The sequence below is a fragment of the Daphnia pulicaria genome, chromosome 10 (assembly GCF_021234035.1).
Source record: "Daphnia pulicaria isolate SC F1-1A chromosome 10, SC_F0-13Bv2, whole genome shotgun sequence".
NCBI classification, from domain to species: Eukaryota; Metazoa; Arthropoda; class Branchiopoda; order Diplostraca; family Daphniidae; genus Daphnia; species Daphnia pulicaria.
Window position 1 is genome coordinate 3,712,751 of NC_060922.1, and position 23,950 is coordinate 3,736,700.

At 43.5% G+C, this 23,950-nt stretch overlaps 1 protein-coding gene across 5 annotated transcripts in view; it reads right to left on the reverse strand.

Moving 5' to 3' along the window:
• The window catches only part of LOC124314410 (cAMP-specific 3',5'-cyclic phosphodiesterase, isoforms N/G-like), a 102,647-nt gene extending 78,701 nt beyond the window's left edge, over positions 1-23,946 (reverse strand). The window contains exons 1-3 of one of the 5 annotated variants that reach the window (XM_046779573.1): positions 23,857-23,946; positions 23,683-23,753; positions 20,150-20,241 (exon numbers count right to left, since the gene is read on the reverse strand). In XM_046779573.1, coding sequence (XP_046635529.1) covers positions 20,150-20,241; positions 23,683-23,721 — 131 coding nt within the window. In that variant the 5' untranslated portion in view covers positions 23,722-23,753; positions 23,857-23,946. Of the gene's footprint in view, positions 1-1,318; positions 2,823-9,094; positions 10,320-20,149; positions 20,242-20,339; positions 20,712-21,258; positions 21,283-23,682; positions 23,754-23,856 lie in introns of those variants that run through there. The other 4 variants (XM_046779571.1, XM_046779567.1, XM_046779574.1 and 1 more) reach the window with 4 other exon arrangements.
• Positions 23,947-23,950: the final 4 nt, after the last annotated feature.

The following is a 23,950-nucleotide window of genomic DNA, read 5'->3' on the forward strand; positions in this document are numbered from 1 at the left end:
GTCATATCGACGAATAAATCTAGATCATAGAAGGTATAGATACTTATATAGGCTACTATCCTACTATATGAATCTATGCATATAAAAACCAAATCGACCGACGATCTTTTTACTTTTTACGAGGACATTGCTGCTGGGTTAGGACGAGTTTTTTTTTCTAGCCCCCCCCCCCCCCCCCTTTAACATTGTGGCCGCCATCTGATCTTTTTCTCATAGCCCGGCCCTGTTTTACCCCATTGTCCCGCTCCGTCGCCTTCTCTTATTTGGCGAGGATATAGACATTGCAGATACATCAGTCTCAGCAGCCCACGACGAGAAATATATAAAGGGAGCAAGGGGTTATGTTCTTGGCCATCTCTTTAAAAGAGTGTTTCCTCTAGATCATTCCGACGGACGGATTTAACCCTCACTCAGTTGGCCGTCTACAAAATCCTCCGACGCAGCTGGGAGCGATCCTTTTGTGATCCAACTGCAGTAATCAAAGGACCAAAGAGCTTCTTTTTCTCTCTCTCTCTTTTCTTTTCTTTTTGACGAATAGGTCTTCGGGCCCAGTCGCGGGATGCAACAAAAGGGGGAAATGACGGATTGGCATTATCATTTTCTATTATGCAGTTCCGTATGTTCGGCTCGTTGATATTCAAAACTGCCGATGGCCAAACCAAACCGACGGCGGCCAAAAAGAAATGGGGGGATTTAAAAAGAAAGAAAGAAAAAAAGTTGATTTGTTTCCATTTTAAAACTGGCGCCAGTGAAAAAAATAAAGAAAAGGAAATTTGAAAATAATTTGTTAAGCAAATACAACGAGAAAGATAAAAAAAAAAAAAATACCGACGAACAGAGATAACACGACGCAAACATGTTTTTCTCCTCTCTCGCTACTACTACTACTACTACTCCAACGTGAGTTTGAGTTGTGTTTTAAATTTCCCTATATTCTTCTATTTGCTTAGTGCACGATATGAAGATTGAAGATTATTACGGCGGGTAATATGCAAGCTGGCAAGCTGCGTGATTGAATGCGAAGAAGCAAAAGGGGACCACAGCACAACACAGGCAAAAATCAAAAGCCATAAATTATTCCGCAAGTTTTTTTTTCTTTTTTTGCTTCTTCGGAATGCGAAGACATCGCAGCAATATCCCCTCAAAAAACTCTACACACACACACGCGTAGTAATAATATAAATAACATGGCCGCCCGCCGCCGTTTTCTATATACCTTGTTCTCCTCTACTTTTTCTTTGCCCATCTCACACAGAGAGATGCAAAATATAAGAAAGAAAAAAGAGCCTCCGACGCTATTATATAGTAGACAAGGTACCTGCAAATCCAGCTGTGCCGTCTGCGGGGAACTTGCCATGGGACGGCCAACAGGGACGACCCGAGTCCTCCCGAAGTGGTTGGAGTCGCACTGCTCATCATCAGCTGTAGGGCTCCCTCGCGTGGCAGATTGCCTCGATTCTCGTTCTGCCCGTCGTCGTTGTTGTCGTCATCGTCGCTCATCACGCACCACGTCAGCTGCTGCGGCTTCGGAGGCTCCTGCTGGTGTCCGTCTTCGTGTGGCTGCTGCTCTTGCGTCTCCATCGGATTGTTCCCGTCGTCGGCACAATCGCGACTAATGCTGAAACTACAGTCGCCCAGCAGCTCCTCCTCGCCGGCCGATGGATCATCGACGGAGTCGCATTGACGGATCATCGGCAAACTGATATCGCCCACGCGCACTTCGGGCACTAGCCAACTCATTTCGGACGGGGTGGAGTGGTGGGCTGGGCTGGGGGTTGCTGCTACTGCTGCTGGGCCCACAGCTCCTTTTATTTTGATTTTTTAATTCAATTTTCTTCCCCTTTCCGCTGTGGGACTCTTCCCTTCTTATCTCACAAGCGCAGACATGCACACAAGGAGCCGGGCAGGATGACTCGACCATCCACCATTCAAAAGGAAAGAGGGGGGGGGGGGGAGTGCACAACCGACAACGTCTACAATAACTGCATTCCGTCAGGGTAGTCTGACAGATAAACGGTATTGAGCCAGCGACGGCGACGGCTACCAGCGCAAGACATCCACCGCCAGTCCGGCGGGTCGATCATCACTCGACTCGACACACGGTTCAACAGTTCCGCCGATAATAATGAACGCTCACAAACACGAAGAGAGCTGATTCACTGGCTCTCCTGCTCGCCGTCGTCCCTCTTTGAAGCAACAACTCATCACGGAAATTCGTTTCCCAGGAATTTTCGACTTTTGGACGTCCAGGGGGGGGAGAGGGGAAGGGGAAAAGAAAAAAACAACAACAACCTTACGTAATTAATAACAATTTGGGTTGACTCTTTAGAGGACGAGGGGACGGGGGGAAAGGAGCCGCCGCGCGCTCCCGCTGGCCTTTGGTCGGCGAACGTGAGCGACAGTGAGACGGTGGTGGTGGTCGGTGCTTGTGTCGTTAGAGAAATAATCAAAACACTTTGAAGTCCCTTGTTGCCCTTTGGCCGTCCTCTCTTCCTCTCTCCACTATTAGGCGGAGGACACAGAGAAGCGGCTTCCGAGCAGAAAACGGGGATAGACACGGATGCACATCACTTTGAACTGCTCCTGCTGCTGCTCTCTCGATTGATGATCTCTCGTAACACAAAAGGGTCAGGTATATATATCTAATAGAAAGACCACTAGCAATAGAATATCTCGACCAGCAAGGGTTTTGGGGAGATGAAGTCACGAAGAATTATAGACGACGGCAGAGAGAGAGAGATGTAGAGATTCACGAGCGAGCGAACGAACGAGAGAGAGAGAGAGAGAGAGAGACAGGCCAATCCAGTTAGGAGCCCAGCCAGGCAACGACTGGAGAAGAAAAGACGTGAACACCCGCCCCGTAGGAGGATGACGGCGCGGCAAGTTCTAGACGAGAGCTCAGAGAGCTGTGGGTTACATCAGCACAAGGCAGTTCCCAGTGTGTGTGTGTGTGTCAGCGTACGGCACTCTCTTACTACTACGTACAGCAGCAAACTTAGCAGGCGCCCATTTCCCCCTATAGCTATATCGTATTGAAAAAGACGCCGCACTGGCGCTGAATGCAAGGCGCACGGTGGAAATCAAAAAGAAAATGCCGAGTGAAAAAGAGAGAGAGAGAACAACAAGCCCCCTCCTGACTGAAACAAAACAAACAACTGTTTCGACTTGGGCTTTAGCCGTGTGTGCTGTGTGCGTAAAGACGCCGTCTGTATAAGGCCAAAGGCTCAACTATACACCGAGCTCATATATATTTTCTCGCTACGCATACATATACCTACACTCATTCGCCTTCCCAACACACTTCTGCTACTGTCGTTACGACGCCTACATTTCTTGATTTCTTCTTCTTTGGCGACGTCGTGCGCTCGACGCCTACGTCGTCGGGATCATCCCCCCCCCCTCCCAACATTCGATCGACTCCTCCGTTTGAATTTTGTTTCTTTGAAGTTGAAAGTTTGTTAAAAAATTCAAATGGGGGGGGGGAGACGAGGAAAGAGACAAAGAAGGGGAGGACGTGTTGTTTGCTCTTTTCCCTTTTGGGTTTTTTTATTAGGTTTTATTAGGCGATAGGATAAGCAGCGACACACGTGGAGGGGCGCTAATTCAATTTCGGTTACTCGTGAGTCGAACCTCGAATTTTGAATAGCCATGTGGGGCTTCGAGCTACTGATTCTATTAAAAAAAGCAAAACAAAGTGTCGATGGCAGTCCATATAACAAACAAGACCCCCACACACACACAGACGCTGGCCGAATAGGGAACCTCTTTATTCCAACACTTGGGGGCCTTCGTCCGCCATGGGTCCAAGACCCCGCGCTGAGCGTTCACAGCCGCCGGCACCACCGTGTGTCCACCTTATTCAGAGCAGTAGCAGCACCAGCACCAGAACAGAAACAGACTCTTTGACTATACAAGGAAAACCATAGTAACCTAAAAAAAAAAAAAAAAAAGGGAAATTATAGATGCAAACGAGGCTGCTGCTGCTGCTAAAGAAGAAGCTAAGTTAGCTTGCTGCACTTTCAGATTGCAGCTGTTTCTTCTTCACTAATCTTTCCTTCGGGAGCCGGCCGTATTTTTCTCAACAACGGCCCATCGTGAAAAGGACACGCAAGGAAGAAAGAAGAGAAGAGAGAGCGACGTCACCACCGACACACCGAACAGATTTCCGAGAGATGACTTGTCCTATTCTTGGGTTGTTTTTTGAAATTCCTCCAGCACTGAGCGGAGCAGAACGGACAGACGGCTGGCGTTGCGGAGGCAACCGACATAAAAGGGACCCCCAAAGTGTGGAAGGAAAGAGATATAAGAGTATAAGAGCCCAGAACAAAAGGCAAAAGGTAAATATATAATCAAATAAAAAAATCAAATAAAAATTGCAATCAAAAAAAAAAAAAAAAAAAAAAAAGAAATGACCAAAGTGGATTTGACGGTCTGTAAATCTGGTAACATTGATGAGACTTGATTTGAAATCGAGAGCCTTCGTTTCAGTGACTCCAGACAATAGATTTAATGCTCACTCTTTTTAAGCGTTGGCTTATTTTGTCTTTCATCATGGCTCGTGGGGCAATCTTCGACTAGAATTACAAGGTGGAAACAACCTCGTCATAAAAGTCTGATGAATAGAAATATAAAACCAAAGAAACAAATAATAAAAATAAAAATAAACAACAAAAAATGGACTTTGCCAACTTTGTTATATGTTCAATGATTCAGATTTGTGTTTTCCTTTATATCGTAGATATACCCCTTCGTTTGGCGCACGCAGCCTTTGATTCCTTCCGTCCTCTTTCCTTGCGATGCACGAAAAAGTTGCAGCCGGCCATCGACGCCTGGGCTTTTGAGCATTCTTTAGGGCTACTATACAAGTCCACCAACCGAAACTCTTAATGGATTTCCAGCGCTTACTAGGCAATGCATCAGGATTCCCGCTGAGCTGTCTTCCATCCGTGATAGCAGCAACTTGCTTAGAAAACTCGCTCAAAGTACACAGCCATCCTCCTTCTACCCTCTGCACACGTTGGAAGTCGGGAAAAAATGAAAATGAAAATGGAGGGAAAATCAACCCGTACATATACTAAGTCCTGCGGGTTATCTCGGTGCGGATTGCTGACTGCAGCAGTCCACAGCGCTTTTTTTCTTCTTTCTTTCTCCAGACTATTAGGCCTTGGCAATCCATATAGTCCCGCAAGATAGTGGGGGGCCTGCCAGGTCCAGACAATAGGCCTATCGATCTCTTCAGCGCCTCCCGTCTTTTAGCGGCGGCAGCGCGAAAAGAAAGAAGAGGATCCATCCATCCAACCCTCCACCGAAAATGTGGCATAGTAAATCGCGCCACACACACACAGAGAGCAGGAAGCTTAAGAAATGGCGATAAGGAAGGATATGGAAGAGAGAGAGGAGAGGAGAGAATGGGAGTGAGGCGAACCTAGTGGTATAGATAAAAAAGGGAAAATCGGAAATGAGAAAGAACCGGAATCGCTTCGCCATCAACTTATTTTTTTCTCTTCTTCTTCTTCTTCTTCTTCCCTTTCTTGCCTTCATCCGTCCTTTTCTTCTTCTTCGAGACGAGGAAGTTGCGCATCGTGACGACACGAGGGAAATAATAGATAAGACCAGTAGCCTACACATGACGGGCTAGCGACAGGAAACCATTCAAGGATGTTCAAGCACACAAAACATGGTTAGGCTACCACTTTTTTTTTTTTTTCTTCTGGTGTGTGTCTTGTATTATATAACTCCGTAAAATTGAGTAAATATAATCGGAGTAAAAAAGGCAGCAAAAGTATATAACAAAAGGAGAACAACTCTGGGACGGAGAGATAGAAATGACTCAACCTGGAATTGGAATGGATCATTTAAATGTCAACAAACGAACCAGCCAAAAGTTCAAATTTCAGCTATAGAGAATCCCATATCGGTTGGTTGATTCAGATCCGATCCGAAGTCGCTTTTTTATTAATATATACATGACCTTTCTGTGGTTTGTCTATTCTATCCCTCTATTGGAAGCCAATGTGGGCCAGAAGCGTTACAAGTGCAAGTAATAGTACCGGTCCGGAGGTAACGCTGGGTACGAATTCCGTATAGAGCTTACTGAGCGTGTCGAGTTCCATACATCCAGACGGGTGCCCGTATGCTGTCAAGTCCGCTAGACAAAGGAAACATCAACAAACGATAACGAGAACATAAAAATAATAATGCAAAAAAACAAAAAAAGATGCACGGATCAGTTGACGTAGTTGTGTTCATTAGGATTTCCAATCTCATTACAAGGTTTTGAAACTGAATCTTACGGCATCTATACAGCTGAGTGAGTCAGGTATAATGCGTTATTACAATCAAATCCACTCAAAGTCAAATGGGTTTTTTCCTGAGATTTCTTCCGCTATACGGGATCATCGTGGAGAAGGGATCGATTCGAGTCGTTGCAAAGTCGTTGCAATATTTTATTGGAGTCATTAGAATAAGTCGGTCTAGAAATTGAGCTATGCGGGATTGGGCGCAACGCAAATGATGAAAATCCAGGAGATAGAAACGAAAGAATGAAATTGGTTAGATGCGCTGGTATTCATTATACGGCGTGAAGCTAACAAAAGAATTGGCGTGTAATTGAATTTTTAAATTCGCATCTCATTTGCATTCGAATCTTTTTCATTTCAACTTGGAGAATAGGACTGAAATAAAAAGGGACAAAAGCGCTTAATATCACGCATTCTATCGCAGAAACAATCTATCCGAGATTATTCATTCAAACCCGGTAAATCAAATGAATAAGCCTTCAATTCTACTGATTTGAAAAACCATCAAACCTTTTATTTGCTCTTGTATCTGCTTACATTGCCGTACTCTACACACAATCATTGGCAACATTCTTGACGTTCCCAAAAAGGAATTCGCCATTCAATAATAGATAGCCCTCTGGCGAAATTCGATGCCCATTGATCTCGGAAATATTTATGATTCAATTTCGTGAGCCATAAAAACAATTCCGAGGCAAAATCAAAAGCGATCGAATCAATACCGCAAATTCCGCCATTGATGATAAAGGTAAGTTATACTCCTCGGTTTAGCTCTTAACGTTGGTTTCTTGACACACAGCTCGAGTAACAGTGGGGAATCAAATAGGACTGCCACCTCTTGGTCAATAAGTGAGGCGCACACGCGGGAATGTCCCGCGTGACAACCACACCAGGGATAGATGGCGTCCGACACGAATTCTCCTAAAGCCACGGCAATCGATTGAATATAATATCCCGCACACAAGAAAAAAAAATAAAGAAAAGAAAAATTTTTGAAAACTTTCATTTGAAACGCCATGGCGTGCCAAGCTTTTGTTGTCGCCGAACATATCAAATTGCAAGCTAGATTTTTGCTGTTGCTGAAAAGCAGCCCGATAAGGAGACAAAGAGACGTATAAGAAGATTATCAACAACACCTTACGCCAGCACCAAATCCAACTTCAACTGCCATAGTGTCATACATCACAAGTTTCCTCATTATCTCGTTCAAGTGCGTTCCGATCGAGGGGGTACGCCCTGCTGGAATATCGACAAACGTGTCCCCTTAGTTGAACCGGCGACCATCGATTCGAACTATTGCAGAGACGTAGGGGGAAAAAAAAAAAAACGAAGAAAAGGCGCATCTAGAAAAGGGAAGATCGATCGATTCTTTTATATTATATTGATTGTCGTACCGCCACTTGGCCAATTCTCTCTTGTTATGGCGTCAACTGCCTTTGACGTAGACATGACTCATTGGCACTACTTTTTTTTTCGGGTCTCCCCGCCCCACTATTGGGGCTCACCAAAGTTGTAACATCTATAACAAAGCGACAACTTGAGGGTGGAAGACGCAACAAAAAAAGGAGCGAGAAAGATATCGATAATGATAAACAGCGGAACCGCAAAAAAATAACCGTTAATGTCATATAATGGAAGGCTTTATTGGGCTCGTTTCGCCTTTTTCCCAGGAGGTATAAAACAAGTTGATCGATTTTCTTTTCTCCCCTTTTTTTTCTTCCATAGAATGGCAATCTTGTGCAACTGACGGAGAAAACCTTCACTGTCTGCTCCATCGCGTGAGTGATGGAACGATTTCCTGCTAAAATAAAATGAATCCCCGCCAAACAATAGTTTGTTCAAACCATTTCGACCGGGGTCGATACGTAAGGCTGACCGTCACATCAATCAAGTAAAAAAATAAAAAAAAAAACCTTTGCAAAGTCGAATCATAATCATAATTCGGTACAACAACAAAAAAGGCCGGGAAAGTGTCCGGAATAACCGCGAAAACGGTGTCAAAGTAGAGCTGCTTGGGCGCCACCTGTTTCGATCCTTCGACCCAGACGACTCGGTCGTCGACGGACGCATAAAATGTCACGAGAACACGTCGTGTAGAGGTATAACTCAGAGTAAAAGTTTGTGTTAAATGTCAATGTACGCTCCATCCATCTCACTATATTGGATGGCTTGGTCTTACATAAACAGCCAGGTTGAATGTCAACACCTTCGAGATTGCGAGCTGCGTCTCATTGTTTTCCTTATGCACGAGCCCCTCCAGTGGTCTGATGATATTCCCGCTGCCGTGGTGCGCAACAGCTGTGTCTCACTCTTCACTTATACAAATCAATAGATCCATAAACTGAATACCAGCACACAGAGACAGACACACACATACTAACGGATACGGTTCACAGACGTATAAGGCGCGTATGTATATACACACACGTAGACAACGAGAGACCCTTTACGAACCAGCCATCGATCCTCTGGTTGCGGGTTGATTGGACGGGGCGGAATTTCATCCGCTTCCACTCCTTTTAACGGTGACATGACGAACGGCCAGGATCCATCCAACAACAAAACGCTCATCCACCTTCCCCCCCATGAAAAATGGAGAAATTCTTGGCCAACAAATAATAAAAAAAAAAAAACCTTTTCTCCTCTTTTGTTGGTCGTTGCAAAGTCGTCGACGAATACGCAGATAATGGAAAACAATCCTCAAAGGTAAGAAGACAAAAGACAGAAGAAAAAGTCTCCACCGTATCTCCTCTCTCTACTAGCTAGTAGGTAGTAGCGTAATGCATCACTCTTACCTGGCAGCGACAAAGGCCAAAGTGTGGCGTCGAGTGCGTCCGGATCGTCCGTGATACGACTGCAAGTTGATGATGCTGCCTCGTTCCCCCTGCATCTTGATGGCTTGTTGTCCGTATGTACTCGCTTATCTCGTTTTTTCCTCTTTTCCCTCCTTCTGCTTTTTCTACTTCTGGATGTGTTCGTGATTCTCAAAGCGGAAGCGAAGCTGCTGCTGCTGCTGCGCGCTCCCCGGAATGACTTAATCAAGTCACAACGGAGACACCAAAACGAAACAACTGGCAGGCAGTGTCAGAAAAGTGGCAGGAGAGAGACCTTTCGCCTCCGTATTTATACACACTCTCTGGAGAAAAGCACAAACACACAAGAGGCAGTGCCGAATAAGAAACTCGGCCCGATTGTGATGGGCTTCAAGAGAGAGAAAAAGCCTTCGTCGTTGATCAATCGTAAGTTGCTGCGACTCTTTGTCTACCAAGAATAGCCGAGATACTCGGAAATTCTCTCGTAAATGCGGTGATTTTTTGTTTGTTTTTTTTTTTTTGTTTCTTTCTCTCCTACTCCTTTCAGCCAGTCCATTCAATCCATCATCTACGACTACTTCTTCTTGTTGTTGTCACTTGGTCACGTCTATAAATTTACGCGGCAAAGTCCTTGTTGGGATTGCTATGTCTGGCAACTGGCCACCTTTACGGACACGACACGAAAACAAGCGGTTGGCACGGCTGGCAGCCAATCCAACACACCAACAACCACACACGCGAAATTTTCTTTGATTCTTTGAGCTGCAACACCAGACGACGTCTTCGACAGACAGAGTCCCGGCAACGAATGTTGGCCACAGGACACTCGACCAACGTTTTCGTATAATCTCCCCCCACCAACACCTTGGTGGTGTTCAGAGGTGGTGAACACTCGAAAGAGTCGCAGTGCAAGAAACTAAAGTCAACGAGAGAACAGCCAGCAAAGACTCGGAGAGACTGGCAGTCGCAAGGGCAACACGGCGACTGTTGTTTTGTTCGATCGGTTTGTAGGAGTGAAGTTGGCACACAGAGAAAGAGATAGACGGCGGAGAGCCGCAGTAACTTGGATGTTTGTCCTTTAGCCGGAGAACTTTGCGCCCGCGCTTCAACACTCGACAATCCTTAAAAGGAAAAAAAGTCGGAACCGACTAAGACTCAGCGGTTGGCTGACGGAATATTCATTTCCCACAGTGCGAGAGGCAAAAGAGTGAGTAACGTGTGTGGATGAGCGAGAAAGAACACATCCGCATCGGGGCTGGGTCGCCAAGGAACTGAAACTATGCCTCCCGTACTCCTGACGCTGAAATATAAACGCACTACTACTACACCTACAGACCCTCCCCCCCCCAAAAAAAAAAAAAAAAAAAAAAAAAAAAACAACAGAAGAGACAGAAAGATTTTTTGGGGCGTGTTACTATTCTGTTCTATTTTGTTTATTTTCCCTTTTTTAATTTTTAAAAAATTCTCCAAACTTCTTCTGTATTGGAAAACAAGCGAAAGCCAGAAGGATTGATAACCAAGGGGGGGGGGGAAGTAGCCTATTTTTATTTTCGGTTGCGTTTGTATCTTTTCTTTGAATGTACTCTAAAAATGTTGTACAAAGAAATGCTGTTGGCGGACTGTTAAAAGCCTTCACGGAACAGTGTGTGTGTGACTGCGACTATAGATAAATAGAAGAGCCTCCGTATATATACTTAAGTAGCAGATATGTCGAAAAAAGGGGATAGCGGATGTTGATATTCACACCGGACCAGCACTACCCGCTCAATATTCCGCATTGCCGAGTGGTAGACGAAAGGCAGAGTGAAAGAGCACGGCAGGAATGAACCAAGGAGGCAAAAGAAATTGCATTTTCATGTTTTATTTTGAGATGATGTGAATTTAAAAGAAGGAAAAGAAAAATATTTCAAATTACGTTTTCAACTTTTTTTTCTCCTATTTTGTTTTGTTTTTTTATTATTATTTTTCAATGGCGTATGTGGAAAGAGGAGCCATAGCATCCGATGCCATCATTACTGTGATCAAAAACACACAAGACGACGCATTGCCCCGATTTTTTTCAAGAACCCTCTCTCAGTCCTACCGTTCTTCTCGATTCAGTTCGTCAATTCAATGCGTTTGCTTCAAAGCAAGAACGAGCTAGGGAACGTAAAACCATGGAAGGACAAAACGGATTTACAAGCCAACCAAAATATAAACCCATACATCATCGTTTGAACATATTTCTTAAAAAAAACTTATTTAAAAGGAAAAAAAATGTAAGAAAAACTATTGTGCACGGACCGAAGATCTTATATATGTCCTATCTATTATGTCAACATGAGAAAAGTCACGAAATTCAAAGTGAAAGGCGAATATATTTAGAATTTTTTTTTGTCCATCAAGCCACTAGACCATTCCTGCAGTGTCCATATGGGCATGAATTCAAACAATTTGATGGGAAGATTATTTTCAGATTCTCCGCCAATTTCTCATCTCGTTAAAAAAAAAACTGCGCGTAATGTCGGAGACAGGGTCAACGGTATACTTTTCCCAATTTCCCTAATGGCAAAGACAAATAAAATCTGAGACGCTAGCTGGGCCATTCCTAATCAATCATTAAGTTCTCCCATTCTAATGAGGTTTTCTTCGAGCGGAGGCGACTCTTTGAACTATACACGCCGGTTAGAATTCACACAAGACAAATGAAGATTGACATCAATAAAGCAAACAAGGCGTTTTGATGAGATCTTGGAATCAATGAGAGTCCATTATTTCTATTTTGGGGTTCAGACACGTGTGATACGCTGCAGTCGCTGCTGTAACAAGACGAACTTAACGTTGGACCCTGCTGGGTTCATCAATCGCTATTGGTTTCATCGAGGCCAATTTAATGATCGAGTTGCGTTCCCCACGCACGGGCCCATCGCTCTCCCATCCCAGCCCCGATCCGTATCCATTTCGACGAAACGAATAATTGAATGGAGGCGTTGAATAAAAGTTCTCGGCCTCACGTAACTTGATAGAGAATTTTTAAAAATATACAAAAGTTCCTTAAGTGCCATGCCCAGCAAAGTGAGGAGGAAGACAGAGTAGTGTAGATGATAACCAACCCCGCCGATTCCTTTTTCGTGCAATGTATTTATGCAGGAGAGGCGGCGTCGCAACTCTTAAAAGCAACATCGAAAGACTTTTTAACTGTTTAAGAGTCACAAGTCACATAACAGCGAGATTCTTTCGGTGTAACTTGTGAATCTGGGGACGAAACAAAAAATGCAGAAACTTGGTTGCCGCAACCAGCTGTTCCCGTCAGCTTTTGCAGCGTGTGCACAGTTGCAAATCCAAAACGGTTAACTAATGCGATTTTGAACGACTCCGGATTATAACGGGAGTACATCAATGTCTAGGATATAGAAAAATAAAAACAAACAAAACGAACAATCTAGTATGACAGGAGGACGAAGTCAGACTATTTATAACGACAGTTCTTAGCTTTATCCTCTTTATTCCTAGCCATGTTTCTGTGCCTGACCTCCTGTGCGTGACACAGATAACATAATGGCCGGGGAGTTACAAAAGAGTCAAGTTTGTGTGTCGAAACAGTTTGCCATTGCGTCACAAGAAGAAAAAAAAAGGAGGCACACAAATTACTACGCTCCCACAAAAGTTCGCTTTTAAGTCGTAGCCTATCTCAGCCGCTCTTGTCACGACACACAAAAGGGGGTAGTCGTCCGTTAACTGCCGCCGATTCTCTCCTATCTCTAGAGTGTGTGTGTGTGTGTGCCAAGACATTGGCAAAGAAAAAGGGGCAAAAGAAAAGAGAATTCTTTATGGCGTCCGCAGAGGAATGGATCAAAAGATTCGAAGGGGGGAAAAAGGCCGACAGTAACAGTGCACACCCTTCGAAAGCGACAGCAAGACGGGAACAACTACCCAGATTTCCAGATGATTGCAGCATGAAATTGGCTGAATTCTTTTCCACGTGTTCCAAAATCCCGAGCGAGTATCTAGTAATCCAGTGGGATGGGGCGCGGCGTAGATCACGTCGGACCAGGTTTTCAAATGGCCGCGCCACGGCACACACAAATATCGACCGACTGCGGCGCGAAATAAAATAGAAACGTTACTCACGCAGCCAAACCGACCGATGTGCGGCTGATTGTTCATCGGACCACCACTGCTGCGAAAAGCAAGAAATAGAAACCCAAAAATTGACTGCCCTCCTCATCCCAAAAAGAATGGGGGATGAAAACAATTGAAGCAATGTGTCGACAACGACACGGCGAGTGTTGGATGGGTTCACGAGGCGTTGGCTATTGGCGGCCGTTGGAATGAGAATGATATCCAATCCAATCAAACAACATGAGCGTCGTTGGTGCTCCTGTTTGTTCTAGAATTGTGTACAGCGTATCAACTGTCAAAAAAAAAGGAGCGGCCCTTTCCGTAGTATTAGGAGTGGGCAAAAACATCAATAGACAGAAGAAGGCAGAGTTTGGTGTAAGAAGCAATTCCGGGCGGCGGTTCTTGTTGTTTTTCCTTCTATTTTCTCAAAATGATGAAAAATAAGCGTAGGATATCCATCAGAAAGGTTATACTACAACCAAGTAATATGGTACAGGAAGGGAGGGGGGGGGGAGAACAACAGACTGTTGGGACTGAAACCATCAAACATACTGCATGTATACGCCGCACCGTCCTATAAATACGTGAAGAGGTGACGCTAGCGCGATTGCAATTACTCGGAGAGGTCTTTTCTTCTTTTCTTTTAGTATCCCGAGAGATAAACGAAGCCGGACATGATTCGTTTCCACTCCTTCGCCCCGCTACAGCACCGCAACACGGCAGACAATCGCGAATGATGCGTTTTTGACGAGAGTTTGAAACAAGTGCGCAGTTTGCCCAGAGTTTGTCGTCACAAGGGGTGGAAAAAAGATCTGTCTTTGGTTGCGAGGAGAATATCAACGAAGCTATACGCCGGCGTCTCCTGCGCTCCACACCGTTTGATAATAAACTGACGTGAATGCACTAATCACGCACGTCCAATCACTGTCACGTCACTTCAGTTCGCCTCCATTCACACAGACACACGCATAAACGCACACAGACAGACAAATACGGCCATTTCAACTCCCCTCTGAGTACAGGCCTCCACTCATCAGCTTGATTGCTCCGCTAGCACCTCATCTCTCTTCTAATTAGCCATTTTTTTGTTTCGCAAAAAAAGTGATCGATATATAGGCAGCTACGCAGCAAAATCGGCGTGACGTCAAGGCTTAGACGAACATGTATACGGATCATCATCATCAGCTGGAGAGATCCCCCAAAGAGATTTCTACCAACATTCTCTCCTGATGACAACCTTGGGAAGGAGAGCAGCCACACAAAAGAAATGAGTCTGTCGATAAGATGGCATCAGTCGATCAACTCCGCCGTATCGTTTTCCGACGGCAGTCACCGCTGCTGGCTGATCCCGCAACGCCATTTCTTTCGTTCACTCCCACCCATTTCCCCTTATATCAGATCCTTACATGGCTCCTAATGCAAATCAATACGATTATGCACAGCTCATTTCAGTCAGAATCTTGATAAAAGAGAACGAACTTTTATTTAATAAGAGATGAGAAATCCTTCCAGTCCAATAGACAGAACAAAAAAAGGTGGAGAACTTCAGACAGACTTGCGCGCGTCCACCCTTTCTAATTGAATAAGTAACAAGATAATAAATAGTAAGGGACGTATAAAGTGCGCTAGAGTGTCAAGCCCGAGGAGTAATCATGAAAGATAAATCACCCGCATATCCATCCAAAGAATCATGAAAGTTCTACGTAGTTTCACAGTGAATTTCCCTAAAGTTCAATTGCATAACGACACAGAGTATCCAGCGTATTGATCCGCATTTCCAGTAACGCCTACATGGCGTTGCTATACAACGTAACGATATGCATAATCGGGACAATTCAATGACGAATCAAGAGTACCAAACAACGTTATAGGTTAATCCATCCATCGTGATCTATGTCAACAAACACCGCGTTCACATAGTTCCCTGTGTCCTTGCGAAAACCAATTTCAATCACACGCATGACTACCTATCCCAATAACAAGTGTAATAAGACTGGCATGTTATGGCTTATGGGATGTGGTAACCAACCGAAGGAAAAAGAGCAAAAGGAGCACACAAAAAAACTTAAAATAATAAGATAAGCAAAAACACAAGAAGGTAATCGGCATAGCCAGAAAACGAGGAATAAAAAAGATTGATCCGATTTACACAATTCGACCTAAGTAAGTTTACAGGAAACGATTGTAATGCAGGCCGTGAGTTGGGCCACCGCTAAATCGATATTATACTACTGTGGTGAATGCCAACGAGCGCCAAATAGGCGAATAAAGAAAAGGTGATTTTTAGCGACAATAAAAGAAAACCGTCTTTCTATTTAGTTTCTTACTTGGCAATGGACATTAAACTTTGAAAAACCGAGCGAAAATGCCTAACTTGACAGTAGTCATTCAGGGCATTTACCAAGTCAGAAAGGGCAGTGAAAATCAAATGTTTAAAGAATTGTAGGATTCTAATGGAATTCTTTTACGTCTTTATGTGGGACCGGTAATACTATTTCCCTTATTACTGACGATCAAGGAAGCTTTCCCTCTTTTTCCCCTGACAATCTCGTATGTGATCGATTTACCAATACACCAACGTGTGCCAAAAAAGAAGTAGGAGGCCTTTGAGACCTTGAAGCCTGAATGAGCATCGAAGCAAAGAAAATTATAATATTTAATGGTTGTTACGACGGCCGAACTAGACCAGTATTTTATTCGGATTCAACGTAAACGATCGAATAAAAATCGGAAATCTAGGAGGGGATTCTTGGTCAAATAAAAAAGGGGGATGTAACATATCGTCAAGAGAACGTGGCAGACCAATTTGAAAACAGTTCATGGCCAAACTTCTTTCTAGATCAACTGCATATCTCGTAGTTGTTCGGTTATTCTTGAGCGTTCTTGAGCGTTCTTGAGCGGATCAAGATACATTTCAGACGTTCTTGGCGTAACATAACTCTGAGTAAGCCAACGTACCCAAGAGACGCACTCCCGAAAAACGGAAAAGCCAGAATTGGAGCCTGTCTCGTCGGTTGCTTTCGAGCACGAGTATGTCTAATAAATAAATCGACGTGAGAAAATACCATGCACTGTGTGGAGACGAGAAGGAAGATGATCTAATCAAATTTCGGAGAAAGGTCAAAGACGAGAGAGAGAGAGAGAGAAGAGCAATAGCAACAATTATCATACTACATTCGGCCAAAATGGAAATTTGCACGAACTCGCATAAATCAGGTAATTTTCCGGAAAGTAACATGGGTTCATATTTAAATTTTAAATAGATGGTGCTAACTGAAATCTTGTATCCAAATTCGTTTCGAAGAATTGTCGCTAGATGGTGTACGACAACAGAGAAACAAATCCCAAAGCAAAGAAGACCAAAGAGTTCCACAAACGACTCCTAGAAGGCCCTAGGTGTCGTTTATAATTTTTCCTGCAGGAACTTCAGGATCGAGTCCAAGGGTTACCCCCAATCATAAAAGAACATCACCTCGCGGCCAACCAATCGTTATTTCTCTCCTCCAAGCTTCATTCAATGCCCTAGCGTGACATTAAGTTTAGGCTGTAGACCGACTAGGCGACTAGTTCCAGAAACAAGTTTTCTTTTCCTGCAATTAACAGTATCCAATCGTTTTACGATCGGCGGATGATCCTCTTTGACTCTCCCGTATTTTTTAAGTCAATTCTAGTTAATGTAATCCATTTACGTCGGGAACGGTTTGAATTAAGAACTAAAGTAAAATCCTATTTACATGCAGAGAATATTTCGTCCTCGCGACTTGAATGACAACAACAGCAAGGGAATGTCTGTTATTTGCTAAATCGCAGAGCTTTTGTTTCTGGCTCAATCAATCAATATATTCAAGCACGCTAGCAAACAAGTATTTCCAACCAGCAAATCTTGGTCGTTAGCGACTAGAGTGTGTTGACATTTCCAGCCTATCAGGATCTTAGGGGCAAAAGAGAGGGAGGGCGGAGGGAGAGATGGATGGCAAGTAAACAAGGAGAAAATCCTTGTCAAGTTAGGTATTGTCAACTGAGAGAGCGAAACTGAGCGCAACTTTAAGTGATAATCACAAGGGAGAAGGGATCAATAACTTAGTACACCGTCCGTCAAACCCAAATAAACAAACCAAAAATGTGGAACCATTCGGACTCTTTTTTGTTGTTGTTGACCATTAAAGAACATGATATTTTCTCAATTGTACACGATGTTAGTCTGCGTACAGACATATACGTAGTATATCCTACATATATATTTGTAATGTAAACTAGCACCACCGCAAGTCTCGGATGATTCAACAAGGACTTCGGGGAACAACTTCTCATCCTTTGTGGCCCTTGCCCAACTCTGTGTGGTCTCTCGTCTCTTTATTGTGCATGATAGAGAGTAGGACTCTAATTGAAGATTGCCTCCACCACCAGACTCTCCTTCTTGCACCGTCTTCACCGAGCGCTCGAGTGGTACATACGCACGTACATACACACATACACACACACACATGGAGAGAGAATCGTAACCATATCCTAATCGTGGGCAAGTAATCAACTCCTAGGTCTTTCCTACCACTTCTTCGTCTTCTTTTATATAGCAGGTACACAATTACATCCGACTGGGTTATGACGTGCACGTCTTGTCTACAACAATAGTCTGCCTTAAAGAAAACAGCGTTCGGAGCTATAGATAGACCTATCAAGCTGTGGGAACGACAACAGCTGTTCCAGGAGGAGGCGACACGCTTTCCCTCGAACTTTAAGGGACAACAAGGTAAGCACGTAAATTGAAACAAATTGAATCGAAAAAAGTGGAGAAAAACAAATCAGGATCGATGGTGTCGTTGTAAGAGTTGACACGAACAACCCAATAAAATCCGCACATAAATGGCACAGGTTCTTCTTCGCGTGTCTTTTGCAGACCTGCCATTTAATGCATTTGTTTTCAGCCTTATCAAATTCATCGATTCTCTCGGTCACGGTAATCGCTTGGAAAAATTCAATCAAATGCACAAAAGAGTCATGTCATGACTATATGTAGGCCAAACAAATAAAAAATCAAAATGGGGTAGATGACGTCATCCAGCTTAACGATGGCCATATAGTTGACTTTGGCTCTATAGGCCGCATCTGTTACTACAATAACACATGCTATATGAGAAAAGGTACGCACGCATTCGATGAAAAAAAAAAACGACAATAAGAGACTTCCCCTCTAGCTCTTTCACGGTTTATTCGATGCAGTGACCCACACCCAGCCAGCATCGGACGAGTTTTAATGTCATCGAGGAGAGTCTCATCGACGAAACACAACCAGACCATCGACACGCCATACCACCAGGAAACCAGGAAACCAAAAAGACCAAAGAGGAAATTGGGTTCGTTAAGTACAAAAGAAGGAACAGACCAGAGGTTTAACGTCGCCAATTTCTCGTTCGCAAAGCGTGCTTCATGCTCATTTCCATCTCAAGTCTATCGGAACTGCACACATTCGATTTCATCGCGCCCGTGGGATATTTGACACGGTATATCGCGACCCACAACAATACACGGCTTCGAGAACAACGTCAAATTCCAATTAGTTTGTTACTCTTATTGAACGCAAGGGGGGGGGGGAGTTTTTCGTTTAAAAAGATCAGGAGAAGGTCCTCCCGGGGCGCAGACTCGTGATGTATCATCGCGAGCATGATTGATCCAACCTACCACACGAGACGAATTATATACCTCTCTCCCCCCTTTTTAATAGATTGTTATTTCTTTGATTTTTTTTTTATTATTATTTTTATTCTGTCTGAGGTTACGAAGGAGGTGGTGGATCCTTTGTACTCCTCATCTGAGGGAATCCAATCAACCAAGTGATGGAGAAAATCAAAAATATAAGGGATGTTCATTGCTCCTGTTTCTCCACTGCTTTAATCAACTGTAATCCCGTTGGCAATTATCGCACCGTGACCAGCAAATTGCGGCCAATGACACCAGCAGTGGTGCGTCATAGGGCGTCAACAGACACTTATACACCGCCTTTATTATGTCGGATGATATGTTCGAATGCCTGGCTTCTATTTTTCTTTTATACACTTCCTTTGATCTAGAACGTCTTCACGAAATTGGGGAGCAAAAAAAAAGAAGCAGAGATGAGATATTCAGCAAAGAAAGTTTAAGGAAGAATAATTTCGTTCGGATCGTTCCAAGCGGTTGGACGAATCCCCAGATTGGACTTTGCTGGGTTGGGGGGCTCCTGTGAGTTCTTTCCATTTAATAAATAGGGATGAAAAATGTCTGCATATTATATAGGCCAACTCCACCCTCTAACTTTTCAATAGCCACACGAATATATTTCTAGCGATCGATAATAAGCTGATCAAATGGCAGGATAGAAAAGGAGAAGAGAACCAGAATAAAAAAAGGGGGACGTCTTGGTTCACCACCTGGACTTTTTCCACGCATTTGTCGACCGGGTTTTTTTTATCAACATGTCGGTGACGCATCCGATAGCAATTTGATCAACACACGAGATTCGGATTGAGTAGACACCCAAATTGAGATCCACATTTCTTTTCATGTTGCGAGGGGCCATTTCAGGCAACAACAAAAAATGCCAAGAATCCCGAATCAAAAGGGACGAAAAATTATTTAATGACTGCAACGTAGTAACGCTCGATAACGCTCCACTTATGGCGTAAACATACGCCAATCCAGAATGGTTTCGTCAAAATAAAAAAAAAACAATCCAAATGACAGGAACATAAATCCTGCTCACCTAACTAAAAAAACAGTTTCTTTCCTAAAACAAGTAATCTTGAGATTCAAGGAAATAGAACAATAGGTCTGTAGTAATTGGAAGACATCCCGAGTGCCTTTAAAGTTCCGTGTTTTACCCTCGACACCTTTACGGATGGTGAGAATGTGCATTGTAAATCGACACTCGATAGAGCTATAATGATCCCTCTTGGGTCCTACCTTTGATGAGGAAGAACCGGCCAGGATCGACGAGACTTTATAACGAGCATCGTCCGTGGAAATCCCAGCATGGAGTGACTAGATCCCATCATCTAAATGAATAAAAACCTCATTAATACACTGTAATTTTCGTGCGACTATAAAAAAATATAAAAGACATCGAAGGAGGCAAATAGGAAAATAGACGGACTTGCGGAGCCGATGTTCGCTTCGTTTGTTTGCCCATAATCGAACCTGGTGGATGCCACAAGTGGTTGTGGCCATCACCACTCTGCTCCGATAGAGCGCGCTTACAACTTAGGGTCCCCCTAGACCACATCCAAGCTCTAACTGATTGATTGTAAACGGATATGTGCGGAGCTGATAGACCATCAATGGTTTCACTGTGAGTCAATCTTCGAACACCTCCACCACCTCCACCACCACTGCCGGAAGCGTTGGCAGTCGTCACAGTAAACGGATACATTCCACGCTCAAACGAGTCTCCCAATTGAAGTCGCGATCCCGGCGTTGGCGACGGACTACGGGATGACGGATCAGGATCCATCGCAGCACTTGGTCACTAACCGCACGACGAAGCAACAACTCAAACAAGTCGAGTGGATCAAACTTGCAACTGATGGAACTTGCACGAAACAGTGAGGATCCGCACCGCTGTGGATTTACAGAGGTATCACAATCGACTGCTGCGTCACGCTCAACACCAAAGTAACTAGTTGGCTCAGATTTTACCATTCTCATGGCTCCCCGTCACAATAGAGTCGACGAGGAGGCGCCGGCGCACACGCGACTCACCTCAGATAAACCGACATCGGTAGCTACTTTCAAAACATTCATTCAAGATACACTTGCAACTGCCAACTTAATATTGCAAACTGCATATTTCAGCTTTTTTTAGATTGTGAATCTTCCTACTTGCACTATAGTTTCCTTGTCATCCATCAGCACTTCCACTCGCACTTACGGTACCAAATTATAACTAGCGTTTTCATTGCTACGAGGGAATGGAATCAAACAAAAAATTCAAAAGCAAAACTTTAGAGGCGCAAATGAACGACACGACGTGGAAATAAGAACACAAAATTGTACGGAAACGAAGAGATAATTACGGTAATCATCTTTCGGTGGCAGACACGGATGGAGGAAAGCATCGATCGGAGAGGAAAATCTTCTCAATCACGCGACGCATGATTGCTACAAACTGGGTGGAGAAGGGATGGCCTTTGCACTCGAAAAGAAGTGGGTTGGAGCCATAACAGCATTTCGACTGGATGTCTTGGATGCACACAAGTCGTCGAACACGGGTCGTTCTGGAAACAAACATAAGGACGAGACTTGAAAATGCCGGTATGAACGAGAACGATTTTACAGGGAGAACAAAAATTCTAGGAAACATCCATTTCCTAGATTCGTCATTTTAAATAAAGCTTTTCGGTCCAGAGGGATGCATCTTCCACGGGATTAAAAGTTTCCCTATGTATGTCGGGGTTTGCTTATAGGAAGTAGCAGTAACTGTAAAAGTTTGAGATAGAACTTTGCCCCTATAAACTTGGTAACTTTTAAATGTTTTGATATATCTCGGGTTCTGTTTACGGTGAAATGAGCGGCAGAGAAGAGTTTTGCTCGAAATAGGAAGATGATCATAAAGAGAACACAGTCATAGGTGATGATCTAATCTTTCCATGGAAGAAAGGACGAAGAAGCCGGAAGAAGCCCAACATTTTTAAAGAGCATAAGATCCTGGGCATGGGCCTGTTTTTCTTCTCCTCTATCCTTTTTAGCAACATTAAAAGACTCCTAAACGTATTCTTTAACAAACGAATAGATTTCAGCTGGAAAGTTCTTTCTTTTCTTGAATTTCTCTGAAAACAACTCTTGCGGAAACGTTGGCAATTCAAGTTTTCTAATAATAACTGCAGACAAACGAGGTCTGACTTTTCTTGAGTTTCGGCCCAAAATTTAATTGGCCAAGTTTCGTAACCAAGCTTTCGCTACTGGCAAGTCCTTAATCGTCAAGTTTAATGCACTACTCGGAAGTTTAAACATCAATAATTAATCAGTCTCTCTCAACTTACTGTAACTTCCCTCTTTTTTTCCCTCAAAGCGTTGTTGATTACATTCGTAATGGAGCAAAGTGGTGGCCGCCAGAATAAAAAGTAAATTTCGCCTCTTTTTCTCGACACATCTAAAGAATGTTACTTCTTTTGAGCAGGAATAATAAAACGAGTCTTTCATTACTCCCAGAGGGCAATGAGAACGACGAGACGTAGTGAAACAGTAAGCGAGTCGAAGTGCTAAGTCCAAAGTAGAGTACAGTTCGATGCTCCTGCATGTTTCACGTGATTGTCAAGTTGCGCACAAGAACAAAGACAAAGGTGCTTAAAACTTCGTTTGCATTCTTTTACAACTACAGTCGATTGCTGAAGGCAATTACTTATTCAGCTTGAATTTATTAAAAATTTAAGACAAGTGATGGCGAAGATTTCTACAGACTTTTAAATTTATCACCCCGTAACTTGTAGCAACGCTTCCATCCCACAACGACATGACGTCAAAGGCAATCGGATTTACGAAATAGCTACAGGGCAAGACTCTGAACGACCAAGAGAAGTCGTGGGTACGAGTCGATCCTTACAGAAGGCAGGTTACTCGATTCTATCCAGTCGTTCCTACAAAATGAGCACGGAAACATGACGGGCCTAGCTGTTTAACACTTTGTTAAACTCAATGTCCCCTTCGATTCAGACGAGAGTAGCAGACGTGACAGTCTAGGGGGCTGCTTTGAATAATCAAGTGATTGAGAAATGTCATCATAGTCAACGATCTGTGTCAGTCGTCCCCACCCCTCCCACTCAAAAAAAAAAACAAAATAAACTAGAACCTAGAAAATGTCATGTCTACAAAGAGATACACCAAACCCTTAGGAATTGACCACCAAACGACTTGTACACTACTAGAAAAATTGTGTTGGATGAACGGCCTATTTTTCGGACCGCTGAGCTACGAAAATAAAGATGCGTCGTCTTCACGTTAAAACTAACAAAAATAAAATCTTCACTTTAAAGCTAACAAAAATAAAACAGAAAGGATATGCTTGAAAAAATAAGAAGTACAAGACGATGCGAGGCTCTTGAGTTACATCGTCACGTAAAGTGTCTATAACACTGAAACAATGTTCAGGAAAATGCTCTTGAAATGTTTCTCAGCTACCAAAAACAAGAAGAAGCACGTAGAAGTGTACGTCCCAAGTCCCTGATCTCGTTTTCGGTGAACAGAGCGAACACGAAAACAACAAAGGTGGAAAGCTTAAACTTTTTGCTGAACACAATAAAGGGATCTTAAGTTAAGACGAAAGATTCGCCAAAAACCAAAAGAGCACAAGGTTACCCTGGGGATTAGTGACATGGTGGCAGTGGTCGATTCCTATATACGGTATTATCATAAGACTGAGCAGGCTGCAGGCTACATTACGACTCGGGCAAATCCAATCTAATAAGAACATAAAAAAGGCTATGCAGCCGTTGATCACTCACCCTTTGATGACGACCTAGACTATGGCGAAATGACCACATCTTGCATGAAGAGCGTCTTCCCCGGAAACGACCTAATCATAAACGATTTACATTCGCGTGGATGAATGAAGAGAGCTAGGGATATCGTAATCAGATCTGTCCACCACCACAATCTTATGAAGTATTTATACATACCGTTTTTACGCTGTCACAGTCTCTCTTCCAAGTAATATTGTATATTTTACGACGACCAGCAGAGTTTCTCCAGTCCAAAGAATGTTGTTAAGAG